Raw genomic sequence first — 13,813 nt, 5'->3', positions numbered from 1 at the left:
AACGCAGTAATGCCAGTACTGAATATATATATATATATATATATATATATATATATATATATATATATATATATATATATATATATATATATATATATATATAAAATATATAAATAATTAAAATATATATATGAGAACAGCGTTAGTGGAACGCTCTCTCCTCCAATCGGAGAAGAGGACGCGGTGACGTCATTTGAGTCACCGGCAACCATTTTGTAGTAGGTGTTGACGCGCAGTAACGGCCGAAGCTCCGGACGCTTGTTTTTCGGTTATGGCCTAAATATCTGTTAGTTACGTGTTTAAAACGGGTCGGTTTAGCCGTTTACTCCGTGCTTCGTGTTGCAGTGTTGTTTTATTTCGGCGGAGGTGAAACACTCCGTCTCCCGCCGTGAAAGCCAGAGCTTCTCTTTTTGAGGAAAGCTAACAGCTAACTGGCTAGTTAGCTTAGCTCGGCTCAGCCGCCGCTTCGGTCCAGGAGCGGCCTCATAACTCGGCCTCCAAAATGGCGACAAACGCGGCGCAGCAGGCCCCGACTCCGAGCTGGTAAGATTATATTTACCGTCTCGAAAACACTGATAGACGGACGCGGAGGTCTGCAGACGAGCTGCGTTACCGCCGGTCCGCAAACCGGCTTTGGCTGGATTAAACCGCTCGGTTCAGTCCTTCTTTAAATGTGCCACGGTTTGTAATCCAGGTCCGAGAAGTGAAATCCATCCCCAGGATTTCGCCCCAACTGCGTGACTTCTCTAATTCGCTCAAACGAGCAGCGCAAATGTGCAGGCGGTTGTAAGAAAACCCCGGGGAGGACTTCCACTTTCTGGACCTGGATTGCCCACCTTTAGGTAGCGCTCTACATAAAAAAACTGCAGGAAAGATGTTTTGATGGCCCAAATCGCCGTTAAAAGCACAGCAGGTTAACACAGTAGTATATTTTGATGGTGTAAATCGCCTTATCAGATAGAGGTGGGTGATCTAGCGATACTACAAGACGCAGTCACGATACACGATATATCGCGATATTTATTATTCAGATCGATTGGAACAGAGAAAAGAACCAGAAATGCAGGTACTTTCATAAACTGTGATTTTTAATTAGTATTTGGTATACTACACAAAATCTAGTTAATCAGGACTAATTTTCCTCCCTTTATTATGAAAAGTACGGATGTGTTGATTGTGCGTTGTGACATAATTTACTGCAATAACGATCATATTCACGGCCTGTTCACCTGCCATGTTACCAGCATTATAAACACAGGGCGGCTGTGTTAACCTGCAGCTTATTGGTGTCGTGATAAATGACATCACAGCACGTCACAGCGCTTCTCTTATCCCGGATATCAGCTGTGTTTTATTACGAAAAGACCATCATTAGTCCTGTTTAATTGGATTTGGTGCAGAACGGTGTGTGAAACGTTGAACACGTGTAAGAGGATTTAAAGTTTTTACAGTGTTTATTAATGTGTGTCGCTCATTTGTCTGTTCTAACTTATAAGATGTCAGGAAAAGTAAATATCGTGACACATCGTGTATCATAACCTTGAGCCACGTTGCCCACCTCTAGCCTAAATCACCGCATCTGGGGGCAAGTAGGCAGAATCAAATCAAATCGGATCAAATTTATCTGTGGCGCTTTTTACAACGGATGTTGTCACAAAGCCGCTTCACAGAAATCCAGAAAAGATAAAGTTTTAGCATGAATGTAAAAACCCCCAGGTGGGCAAACCAGGGGGCAACAGTGGCCAGGAGAACCTCCCTCAGAGCTGAGGAAGAAACCTTGGGAGGAACCAAGGCTCACAACCCGTCCTCCTCTGGTCAGACTACCTACAAGTGATTATATTACTAATATTAACAGCAGTAATATTGGTATTAGGAATAGCTGGGAGTCTATGAGAACATCAGTGCAGGGTGGGCAGCTAGTCCAAGGCAGGTGGTGGCAGCTGGGCGTGGGCAGCTGGTCTGAAGCGGGCAGCAGGAGAGCCTGACAGTCGGTCGTCCTTCAGTGTCCGGCCGGACATGTGGGCGGTCGTATACTCGGGAAAAGGCAGGGAGAGGGAATTAGTTTTATTCTGTCTGTCTGTACGTAAAACAGGGAATGTGGACATTTCCAGAGTGTGGCTAACGACTCCGGCAGATCTATGACAGTAATATTCACTATATTTAAACAAATTATTAGCTTCTTATCAAGTTACTAGGTTTTGCAGTGCTGGCTGACAGAAGCTGTCGGTGTAACCGATCGGACGAAACCAGTTTTCCTTTCTGTAACGGGAGTATTGAATATTGGACGGTACAGATCCAATATTTCTTCTGCAAAAATTTAAGGTGTGTGCGAGTTTGTGTTTTAAATGTATTTCTCTGCTTCAGACGCTTCACTTTGAATGAAAAATCCATCAGAACATTCTGCGCAAATCACTGGTCGAGACGTAAGCAAAGTTATCCGCCGTGATTTGGTGTGAAATGGTTGGTTGTAGGAACCAGGGGTCAGGATGTCTTCAGTGCATCTTATTTATTATTCAGACTGACCGGTGAGGGTGCCTGTGTACGTCGTATAGCGCTCCGCATTTACTTCTCTGAAAAGGTTTTCTGGGACAAAACCAAATCTGAAGTCTACCCTAATATCCTGGCTCAGAAATCGTTATGTAAAGGAGGTTTTAGAGGTGAAGCTCCCCTGTGAAGCTGGCTGGAGATGCCCAGCTGGTGGCAAGGTATCTTTTAGCTGCATTAGAGCAGAAAAGGTGTGTAATCTGGTTTATTTAATACATTTGCAAAGCAAGCCGTGATCTAGGACCTGCACATCTGCTGGTAACGATGCATGAACACTTTATGAACGCAGACGGTGAAATCCAGCGGCATTAACAATACAGAAAAATTTCTACAGGGTTACAAATCTAGTAAAGTGAATAAACTGGAGATATTCTGTGTAAATGCCTAAACGCTGCTTTTCCAGGGTAAAATAAATACGGCGTCAAATATCAGCCGCATCTGCCCGATGCTGATTTTCCTCAGTGCCGTTATCTGATGACGCCGAGGGGCACACAGCAGGTGAAAGTGGCCCAAATCAGATTTTATTTGTTTGGCTGTTCACAGTGTCTTTTAAATGTGATCCGCGTGACATCAGTCTGAACGGATGGGCTCCTAAACTGAAAGGGCGGTGCCTCACGCGGCTCACGCAGAGGTAACCGATCCTGACTGTGAACGAACGTCAGTCGCTCCCAGGGGTTTCAGTCGTGTCTTCCCCAGCATCACAGGAGCCGTCATGAAATTCCCATGGCTGGCAGCTCGGCTCATCGCCCAGAAAGGCATGTTACTCGGCTGCGGTCGCTTCTTCGGTTCGCTTCCTCGGATTCTTTAAACTTCGCCGTCACGCTTTCAACTGTTCTGACGCTGCAGCCTCGGGCTCGGACGGCCACGTCCGACCGCTTCTTCCGGAATCTCTTCGACCGTGGAGGGTTTTGGACGAGTCTCTTCTAAGTTTTTAGTACAGAAACATCAGCCTAAATGTTTGAGGTCGCAGCGGAGCGAAAGTATGACGGACGTCGAGTTGGACTGACGTAAAAGCTGCACGAATTCCGATCTGGCTGTTCAGACCGAGTTGGGTTGCCGGCCGGATGCGGGTCGGATTTCAGTGCCACATATGAAAGCGTCTCGAATCAGATTTGAAAACGACATTTGCGTTTTTTTCCTGTCCACACTGACGCACATCTGTGTCCCACATGAGGAAAAAGACCAGCTTTGTGCCATTTTACCTGCAGCGTAAACGAAGCCCACCTGTGTTTTTTTTTTTTTTTTTTTTTTTTAGCTAACTTGAGCTTAAGCTTGCTTTTGATGAACGTTCCTATGAGTGTTGCTTCAGCGATGCCCAAATCATGATGTTCATAGTCTTCTAGAAGCACAAAATTCAGGAATTCGTGTCCAAAAGTGCCTTCCTGCCTTTATACTACGAATCAGCGTCTGAGTTTTTCTCAACATTTGGTGCTTTAGTTATTCTCATTGTTTTTCTGGGATATTTGATGTAGTAAAACGAAGCAGCGTCCAGGTGCGTAAAGTGGTCTTAACGTGTCGTGTATTTGAACTGAAGGGTTGATGTGTAATATATCGTTGAATATCTCTATAGTGTAAATACCTTCGAGCTTTCTATTTGGAATTGTTTATAGTCCTCACCATCCCGTGTGTAATACAAACACAGTACCTCATGTGCAAAGCTCCATGGGAATTTCAGGCAGAATGTCCGTACAACGTCAATATCTTAGCTTTTTTATTTATAGTTCTTTATTTTGTTATTCCTTGTGATGGGTAATTATATATGCTTGGTTTTTAATATGTTGTCTCTATAGTAACAAGTAACAAACTGTTTAAAAAAAGTGCTTAAAGTTAATGACAAGTCCCTTTGCTGCTGTAACTCTGAGAATTTCCCTGTTGTGGGACTAATAAAGGACTTATCTTAAGTAGATCAGGCCTGTTTTTAGTGCTGAAACCTGCTCGAGGGTGCCAATTAATTGAGGTTACACTGTTAAATGAACTGTGGCTCATCTTTCATATCCAGGGCTTATGGAGGCAGTTCTGCACCTGAGGCTCCTGTGCATGAAAACCCAGAGTGGGAGAAGGCCCGACAGGCCCTGGCCTCCATCAGCAAAAGCCAGAACTCCACCAAGACGTCGCCAACCAACCGCACCACCTCACAGGTGAAACTTGGCTGTTATTTGTAATTTTGTTTATCAGAGACTTGTGGTAGTGTTTGTTTTAGTGATCATCAGATACACAGCCATGATCCACTCTGTGGGATTAATGAAAATCTTCTCTTCTTTTTTTAAGGCTGGGCAGTACCAGACAGCCGTCACTGACTCCTCTGCAATGCAGCAGCAGCAGCAGCAGCAACAGTACTACCCATGGTACCCACAGAACCAGCAACAGTACCCAGGATACGCGTACCCTTACTACAACTACTACCCGATGCCTCCGGTAAATTTACACTAAAATTATTGGGTTGACCCCGTGATGAACTGGAGCACAACTTTTGTTGACGTAGAATGTTTGTGTGTGTTTTGTTAGTATGGAGGCGGGTATCCCCCAGCTCAGTATGGGGTTCCAGGAGCTTACCCACCACCGACAACCCCTACTGGACAGGTAAAAAAAATTCACACCACATTAGCCACGTTTTCATGCAGCCTAATAATCCGTTAATAATCTGACTAATAGCTCGATCGGAATAGAATACGTCCATCTATACACTTCAATCAGAATACACTCGTCTGATTGAGGCCATTCGGAATACAGTTTCTATCCGATTGAACGAGGAATCCTGTAAATAATCTGTTAATTAGAGTAATAGTAGCCATGTAAACGCCTGTATCTGATTACAGATGCGTTCTGCGCCTGCGTGTTTGAGTCGTAGCTAAAGCAGAGGATTTATACCGTTCGATGTGGCAGGAACAGAAACCGGAACCGGTCTGCAGAGGAGCTGGACTTTACGCTTTGAGCTTTAAGAGACGGCGGTGGGACGGACGTCCAGCTTATGCGTCTCAGAACGCGACGTCTTCCTCTCGCCCTTCTTTAATAAGGACGTGTGAAGTCGTTTTCTGAGTCTGACTGATTTTTAAAGCAGTTAAAAACAAACGCGCCAGCTGGAAACTCACCTCGCTCTGACTGGACTCGCGTGATGTTCGCTGTCATGGGAACGTTTATTATAAGTGGTTCTCCACGCATGCGTGTCATTTTGGATCAGATTGCGTGTAGTGAGCATGTCAACGAAGATTTTTAGCAGATTGCTGAGTAGAGTGAACATAAACGCCTCAGTGTTGATCTGTAATCGCAGTGTGTTCAAACGCATTGGCAAAAATCTTTGCATGTAAGCAAAGCCAGTGTGGGGTTTTACTTGATTCGTTTGTTTTTTTGTTGTTAATAAACTTTTGCTTTATTGGATTTTACCTTTTTAATGCTATAATAAGCCACTTGTTGGTTTGTTTGTTTATTTGTTTGTTTGTTTTCGGCATCTCTTGATATTGTCTAGATACTAAGAATGTTGTGTATGCTGTGAGAATGTGCGTCTTGGTAAATTGTGCAAGTAGTCTAAAAGACTGTGATCTTAGCAGTGAGAGAGCATGAACTTTATATTGACTAGTCGTGTAATGTGTTAATATCCCTCCCCCTCAGCCTCCGGCCATGCCCATGATGGAGGAGCAGTCGTCCAGTTACTCCTCTGAACCCCAGCCACCGCCGCCCGCTGTACCCCAGCCCCCCCCACAGAGCCCCACCTCGTCTGACCAGCCCCCTCCCCCACCACCCCCACCCATACCTCCCCCACCCAATGCCCAGTACCCACCACCCCCTTCCCAAAACCCCTACAACCCAAACGGTGCCCTACCCTACAGTCCCACTGACTCCAACCCCATGAGGGGCTATAATCATGGGCAACCCAGGCCAAGTTACCAGGGTTACCAGCCTCCGGGTTACCCGCCTCCACCGCAGCAGGGTCCAGGGCAGGGCCCCTACGGAGGAGCCGGCAGAGGAGACGGCAATAAGAAACCCAACAATGCAAATATGAACAAAGGTGGCCAGCAGCTGTGGAACCGCATGAAACGTGAGTGTTTAAGTTCATTAGGGCAGCACAGTATGGACGAAAATACCATATCATTGTATTGCAAGGCTAAGTGGTACCTGAGGCTGCTGTAAGTGCGTTAATTTATTGTGAGAGATGCATTTCTGTGGTATAATTTTTCTAGATGATACCCATGCAAGCACTTCTGATCATGATCATAATGACCATTGTCAGAAATTCTGATAAAATATGTCCTTCAATCACAGTTTAATAAGTTTTGTAAAAATCATTCACTTAGAAATGATTGAAAAAGTTAGATATATATAGTTGAGACGGACAGATCTCTTCGTTTAGAAAACAGGCCTAATGTTTGCATGCATGGGACAGAACGAACCTCTGACCCAGGCACAGGCAGTGCATTATATAAAAGGGTTTTTTGATAAAGCACCTGGAGTTTAGGAGGCCTGAGAAACACTGCCTGCACAGAAAACAAGCTGTTAATGAGAAGACTAGATAAAGACGGGCAGAGGCTGGCCCATGAGCCAAATTAATGAGGAAAGGGCCCAACCAAAGGCCTTGAGGAGGTCAGGTTGACTTGATACAGAAAGGGTGAGAGAATTATTAAAAAAACAAAAAAAATCTCTGGAGACGTTGGAAAGAAGGGCTTCCAAAAGACTTAAACCAATACGTAATGGGACCCAAAAGGTTATTCAGGCTCATATAAAAAAGGGCGGGGTGAAGGGCTCACCCTGAAATGGGATATAAAAAAAGGATGCTTTGTGATGATCTTTGCATTTGGTTGTCCGGGAACCATCTTGCCACCTGAAGTTCAGGGTCTTTTCCTTCCTTCTGAAAAGACCTCAGAAGTTTGAAGAAGTTTGTTTTTGCAGAATGTGTTTTAATTTATGATCTTTGTTCATAAGAGAGCAGAACAAAAACTTAACTCGGAACTAATTAGTTGTAACGCAACATACGTCCGGACTTGGGGCGGAGGCCGGATCGCTCTTGGTCCCGACGCCATAATGTTCGGACTGGTTTATTACTGCTTGGAGAGCTCTTGAACTTTTCTCAACCAACAGAGGCTCCTGGAGCTGGTGGTGTGAAGTTTAACATCCAGAAACGCCCATACGTGATGGCCAATCAGAACTTTCCCCCTGGTGAACAGCCGCCCGGCTTGGCTACCTCCACGGCAGCCACCGCCGCGACCTCAGCAGCAACGACTTCCACAGCAGGAGCTGCTCAGGCGGGGTGAGTCCACACATGTTAGTGTGCCTTGTGGTACATTTAAAACTCAGTGCTAGGAAATTAAGATCGTACTGAGAAAAATGACTTAAAAATATTTTCATAGTCTGGTGATTTATGGATACCTTCATTCATCAAAACATCCACAGAGCAGGATTGCCGTAAAAGCTTCACTGGCCTGAGAGGGGAGCTAACAATGGTTTGATTTGTGTGTAGCCCTCAGGACTGGCCTCAGGCCATGAAGGAATATGTGCAGCGTTGCTTTGCGGCCTGTGAGACAGAGGAGGACAAAGACCGCACAGAGAAGGTGTTGAAAGACATTCTGCAGAGTCGACTGCAAGATGGGTCGGCCTTCACTATTGACTGGACGCGAGAACCACTGCCAGAGTGAGTTGCAGGTCTTTGTTTTGCTGCTGTGGTTACGAAGTTTTTCACCTGTCTAGTCAAACATTTGTGGTTGGGTAAAATGACACAGCTATTATTATTATTATTATTATTATTATTATTATTATTATTATTATTATTATTATTATTAAAAATTACATCACAATACACTTTTCAGAGTGTACTTTGATCAGTCAGTGTTTTTAGAAAAATAAACTAGTGTTTTGTAAAAAGCAGATTTAGACCAATTCTAGAGAGCCTCTCGACCTAATCGAAACAAGTAGATAGTTGGAGGGCACCCCATTGGAGGGCACCCCATTGGAGGGCACCCCGTTGGAGGGCACCCCGTTGGAGGGCACCCCGTTGGAGGGCACCCCATTGGAGGGGGTTGTACCCCGTTGTACTATCTTATGTCTTTCCTTCTTAAATAGCTTCTTTTTGTAATCACTCAGGTGTCCCTCTTGAACTGTGGCATTTTTTTGTTTTGTTGATGTTTTGTCTACTCACAAGCCTCAGGGCAGGCTGAATATCCTGATACAATGATGTTTGGTTTATATTGTTCTCCATTGCTGGCTTTCCCATGTCATACTTTTAAAGTAGAGAAATTAAACATACCGTCTTCCTGCAGCGTGAAGCCCCGACAGTCCCGCTGGGAGGCCGTTCCTCAGCGCTCGCAGGAGAACGCCAGTGGTCGAGGTGGAGCCACCCGAGGCAGGGGCGGGGCCAGACTGGGTAACTACAGAAATGTGTTTTCTCAGAGAAGCCCCTCCTCAAGCTCATCGCGTTCCTCGTCACGATCGCCTTCCCCTCACAGCCGTCACAGAGACAGGAGTAGACACCGCCGCAGGTAATAAACACACAAGCGTATAGATGATAAAGCTGCAAGCTAAGCTTTCAGCCACAGATATCTGGGGAGATGATGGAGCTTGTGGTTTGTGTTTTGCACACAGCGACTCTGGCTCCCAGTCGGATAGCAGCATATCTAGCGACCTCCGACCTATCTCTCGTCGGCAGCAGCGGGGCGGACGAGGCCGAGGGGAAGAAAGAGATCGAGGGAGAGGAGGAGAGAGAGGCAGAGGAAGAGGAGGAAAAGCAAACCGGGGGCGCAGGTGAGGAATTTACTCCACTTCAGTGACCAAGATGGATCGATTTTGCGTCAACAAGGTTTTAAGTTCACAAACTTTAGTGCAAGTATGGAGCTCCCGCTGCTTTCGCTTTATACAGCATTTAATTCTTTTGTTCTGTAGGCGTTCCTGTCAAGGCAGTCAAGCTGCTTCCATATTAGATCAGTCATGAAGCCGAGGTTAATTTAATTCTTTTTTGTTTTGGTTTGCATTGATTTGATGTAGACCTAGTAGGTTAAATGTAAGAATAAGCCAGACAGTCTCTGAGTTGGCAATGACTGCTGTGCAAGTTCAGTCATCCTGTTGAACCCCTGTGTTCTTCTCACCCTTTGTTAGGAACATGGATGACCCTGGTAGCGGCATTGGTAAGAAACGAAAGGGAGGGAACGCAGGCTTGGATTTCCACGACCCGAACCGCGAGGCGAAGAAGCAAAGCCGAGCTGCGCGTTTCCACACCAAACGCACTGAGCCTCTGGTGCTGAACATCAACGCCTTCGACCTTCCAAATGGCACCCAAGAGGGTCTCAGCTGGGAGGACTGCCCCATTGTGGGAACCTGCCAGGACATCACCAAAAACTACTTGCGCCTCACCTGCGCTCCAGACCCTTCCACAGTCAGACCCGTTCCTGTGAGTGTCTTAATGCAGCCCCATCAAAACATTTCACTGTTCTTATGTATTTTGTGAAGTAGTTTCAACTAACGATTTTTTTTAAAACCTTGAATATCCACTATTATTTGAATCATTGAAAGTTCTGTCTGTAGTGTATTGCAATACCTGAATGACCATGTGTAACGTAATGTTGCCGAGCTCTTTTGCTTGAGTAAACATTGTTTGTCAGCTGTTCTGGTAATTGTGAAGGCTGTGTGGTGTGTAGTGTTCTTTGTATTGCAAGGCGGTACACATTAGGATCATTCATGCAGTGAGCGCTCAGTGGTGTGTTGTTGTGTTTCAGGTATTGAAAAAGTCTCTGACTGCAGTGAAGGCTCACTGGAAGACTAATCAGGATTACCAGTATGCCTGTGAGCAGATGAAGTCAATACGACAGGACCTCACTGTGAGTAAAGCGCAGTAACGTCCTTACAACCCTAAATGAGAAGCTCTACGCTGCTCTGTTTCTGTCTTCATATTCTCATGCAAAATCTTCCTCTTCAGGTGCAAGGGGTGCGAACGGACTTCACAGTGGAGGTCTACGAGACTCATGCACGTATTGCACTGGAGAAGGTATGTGGTCTTCTCTCGTTCATAGATGGCTCAGTGTAAATTTGTGTCCAGGCTACGTTCTCATATTGAGTGTAACGTGACCGTTATGCTCGCTGTGTATTGCCAGGGAGACCACGAGGAGTTCAACCAGTGCCAGACACAGCTGAAGGCACTTTATAAGGACTGCCCGTCGAGCAACGTGGGAGAATTCACTGCCTATAGACTACTGTACTACATCTTCACTAAAAACTCTGGAGGTACTTTGTCTCTTGTCTACCAGTACTTTTTCTCAGACATCAGTCTTTCCAGCCTCTCCTGTTGTTGACAAATTAAAGATAAAAACCTGACTAAATTGTACCAGGAGCTTCAAGACGGCTTGACTAGTCACTCTTACCTAATAAGATCATTCTTTATTAAGTTAAGTGATACTTTTTTAATCCCACAAACGGGGAAATTCCACCTCCGCATTTAACCCATCCGTGATCTGAAACGCCGCATACACACACACTAGGGGGCAGTGAGCACACTTGCCCGGAGCGGTGGGCAGCCCTATCCACAGCGCCCTGGGAGCAATTGGGGGTTAGGGGTCTTGCTCAAGGACATCTCAGTCATGTGCTGTTAGCACTGGGGATTGAACCTTCCGGTCACAGGGCCAGTCCCCTAACCTCCAGCCCACGACTGCCCCTGATTGGTCCCACAACTGGGAAATTCTCAGTGTTATAGCAGCAAAAGGTACAAGGTACTCTAAAGAATTAAGAAGCAAGTAGTTAACCGTAACCACTTAACAAGGTTTTTATAGTTTACTTGTTACTTTATAAACAATGCTAAAAATATAGGATTATAGATCTTGTTAGAAGTAAAAAATGCATATAAACTCTATCCTTCACAAAAATTGACAATGTAATGGATTATAAATAAATAAAAGCTCATATTTACACCGTAAGCATATTTAATGGATATATATATATATATATAATGGAAGCCAAAGTGACATCGGCGTTTAGCTCTCTGGGAAAGATGAGTATGAAAATTATGTTTAAAAAAAAAAAAAAAAAAAGGTGCTGTGAACTTTTGAAGTCACTGGATCTTAACCCACTTGAGTACCTAGGCAGGAATCCTTCCATTATAGTTCCCAACATGTGTAGCATCCAAGCAAAGGTGTGCTGAATCTGTTCTGGCAGACACTTCAATATTTTTCCTTTGCTTTGTCGAAACATGTTGTAAGACCGCTTGACGCTGACTGCAGTCAGTGCCGTGTAGCAGTGTCAGCTTTTCCATTGTTGCATTTCACACAGGTACCAACCAGTTGCGCTTATCATGGCTGACACTCCGTGCGGCGCGGCCTGCGTGCGGCGCGGCCTGCGTGCGGTGCGGCCTGCGCTCAGCCCTCACCAGTTTCCCTGTTTTCTCTCAGACTTGACCACCGAGTTGGTGTACCTCACCCCCGAACTCCGCGAGGATGAGTGCGTGTCTCATGCTCTTGCGCTCCGTGCTGCCTGGGCACTTGGAAACTTCCACCGCTTCTTCCAGCTGTACAAAAGGGCGCCACGCATGGCTGCTTACCTGATTGACAAGTTTGTGGAGCGCGAGAGGAAGTTGGCACTGGGGGCCATTTTCAAAACGTGAGTGCGGATTACAGGGAGAGACTTGTGACTGGAATTTTGAGATGGCGCAGCAGGTCTTGATAATTTGGCGATTTTTATTGTTGCACTGTAATTTTGTCCGGAATCACCAAACCTGTCCTTCTCATGGCTGGTTTGGCTGCAGGTTTTCACTTGAGGCCAACTCATGAAACAGGTGGAATCAGGTGTGCTTCTGCAGCCACACCAACCAGGGCTTTGTGGATAAGATTGGTGACCCCTGGTCTTGAATAGCTGTTTTTGCAGTGTGACAGTGATTGATTGCCTTGTTTAACAGCATGATAGAAAAGAACAAGGGCAAATTAGCCCTAAGCTCCACATTTTTACAATGAATGTCTTTTTACCTGAATATGAGCAAATCCTACAGCATGTTTGTTTGACTTTCTCTTCTCTCTGTCTTCCTCTGCTTTTCCACAGGTTCAGGCCCTCTGTGCCGGTGGAGTATGTGCAGTCCAGCCTGGCCTTTCCTTGTTTAGATACATGTTTGGCCTTTCTGACAGGGCTTGGGGTTGCGTTTACCCCCTCAGACCCCAGCAAGATAGACTGCAAAGCCAGCTCAGCTTGTCTGACCACTTCATAGAAGGGACAGGGAAGGGGAGGACACTTAGATTTTGATAGGCGAGACATAAGGGACCATGTATCTGCACAGCCATCCAAACTCAGTTTAGAGGGAGATGATATTGTACAGCAATGACTAGATTTATATTTATATTCTTATAACTCTTATAGAGCGTGACTTGCACACAGAAATGGACTGTAAACACACAGTAACTTAGCTGCCAGTGCCACAGTATGACTTTCGCTGAGTTACGCACACCTCAGAATTTTTAAACATTAGGAGAGAACTTACCCACACACAGTAGAAGCACCTTCATGGGTTCAGTAGGTGTAGACCATCTTCAGCTTTCAGCCAGGGTTTTAGGACAGGTTGAAGGGAGGTTTCTGGGTGTCCCGTTTCTTAGCCTTCAAAAATCATTTTGAAGCTAACGGTGTTCTGTGTTCTCATGTTTTTTCTCCCCTCAAGCTAACAGCCTCTGAGAAGCTCATGTGAAGAGAAAAGCCCACGAAACCCAAAGATGTCAAGAAAAAAAAAAGCTTTCGTCATCGTCCAAGCATCCTGATTGTCTAGCTAAGAAAAAGATGCCTGCTGGGAGTTTCCTGCACCCATCCAAAGTAGTAATCTTCGATGAACTTTGCTTTGCTTTTGGTCACAGAGCTGAGCCCGGTGTGAAGAGGATGGTTTGTATGCCTCTTGTCTGCGCTGTACGAATGTCGGAGAAGCTTTGTTAGCAGCGGAGAAGTTGGTATCTTCAGAGTCTAAAGGTATGGACTTAGAAGGATGGCGTCTGCAGGATCTTGGCCTACTCTGGCCATGCGTCAGTGCTTCAAAGCCTCATCAGCAAAGCCCTCCACCTTTCCACATCGCCCCCCAAACTCCTCAGTTTACCCCACCCACGTCAACACATGCACACACCAGAATCTCCACTAAACCCCCCCCCCCCCCCCCCCCCCCCCCCCTCCCTCAACAGCCAGAGAAGTATAGCCCAATGAATTGGCTGCAATCAAGCAAAAGACTTGAGTCGTGCGGATGTAGAGCTATCTCCGATGCAATTCCGCAGCCCGTGCGAGTCTTAGGGCCACTTAGGAAGACCGACATCAGCTATTCCATGAAGATTAAGGTATCCTA

General features: G+C 45.6%; 1 protein-coding gene across 2 annotated transcripts; it reads left to right on the top strand.

Moving 5' to 3' along the window:
• Positions 1-203: 203 nt before the first annotated feature.
• On the top strand, positions 204-13,302 carry leng8 (leukocyte receptor cluster (LRC) member 8). Of its 2 annotated transcripts, none has more exons than XM_017706103.2 (15): positions 204-543; positions 4,544-4,682; positions 4,813-4,959; positions 5,050-5,124; positions 6,151-6,577; positions 7,615-7,783; positions 7,994-8,164; positions 8,790-9,008; positions 9,112-9,270; positions 9,622-9,913; positions 10,239-10,340; positions 10,439-10,507; positions 10,614-10,743; positions 11,901-12,108; positions 12,544-13,302. In XM_017706103.2, exons 1-15 carry the CDS (start codon positions 503-505, stop codon positions 12,704-12,706), a joined length of 2,511 nt encoding a protein of 836 aa, XP_017561592.1. In that variant the 5' UTR covers positions 204-502; the 3' UTR covers positions 12,707-13,302. The 2 variants fall into 2 exon arrangements, with proteins under 2 accessions (XP_017561592.1, XP_017561593.1); XM_017706104.2 differs by lacking the exon at positions 204-543 and adding an exon at positions 578-1,066.
• The last annotated feature ends 511 nt before the right edge of the window (positions 13,303-13,813 follow it).

This window comes from Pygocentrus nattereri, chromosome 3 (genome assembly GCF_015220715.1).
Source record: "Pygocentrus nattereri isolate fPygNat1 chromosome 3, fPygNat1.pri, whole genome shotgun sequence".
Lineage (NCBI taxonomy): Eukaryota > Metazoa > Chordata > Actinopteri > Characiformes > Serrasalmidae > Pygocentrus > Pygocentrus nattereri.
This window is presented reverse-complemented; position numbering and strand designations above follow the sequence as displayed.

Coding starts and splice junctions, on each gene's coding strand:
- leng8 (XM_017706103.2), top strand. CDS start 503: ATGGCGACAAACGCGGCGCAGCAGGCCCCGACTCCGAGCTG. Junction 10,508..10,613: donor CACGTATTGCACTGGAGAAG/GTATGTGGTCTT, acceptor GTGTATTGCCAG/GGAGACCACGAGGAGTTCAA. Junction 12,109..12,543: donor CTGGGGGCCATTTTCAAAAC/GTGAGTGCGGAT, acceptor GCTTTTCCACAG/GTTCAGGCCCTCTGTGCCGG.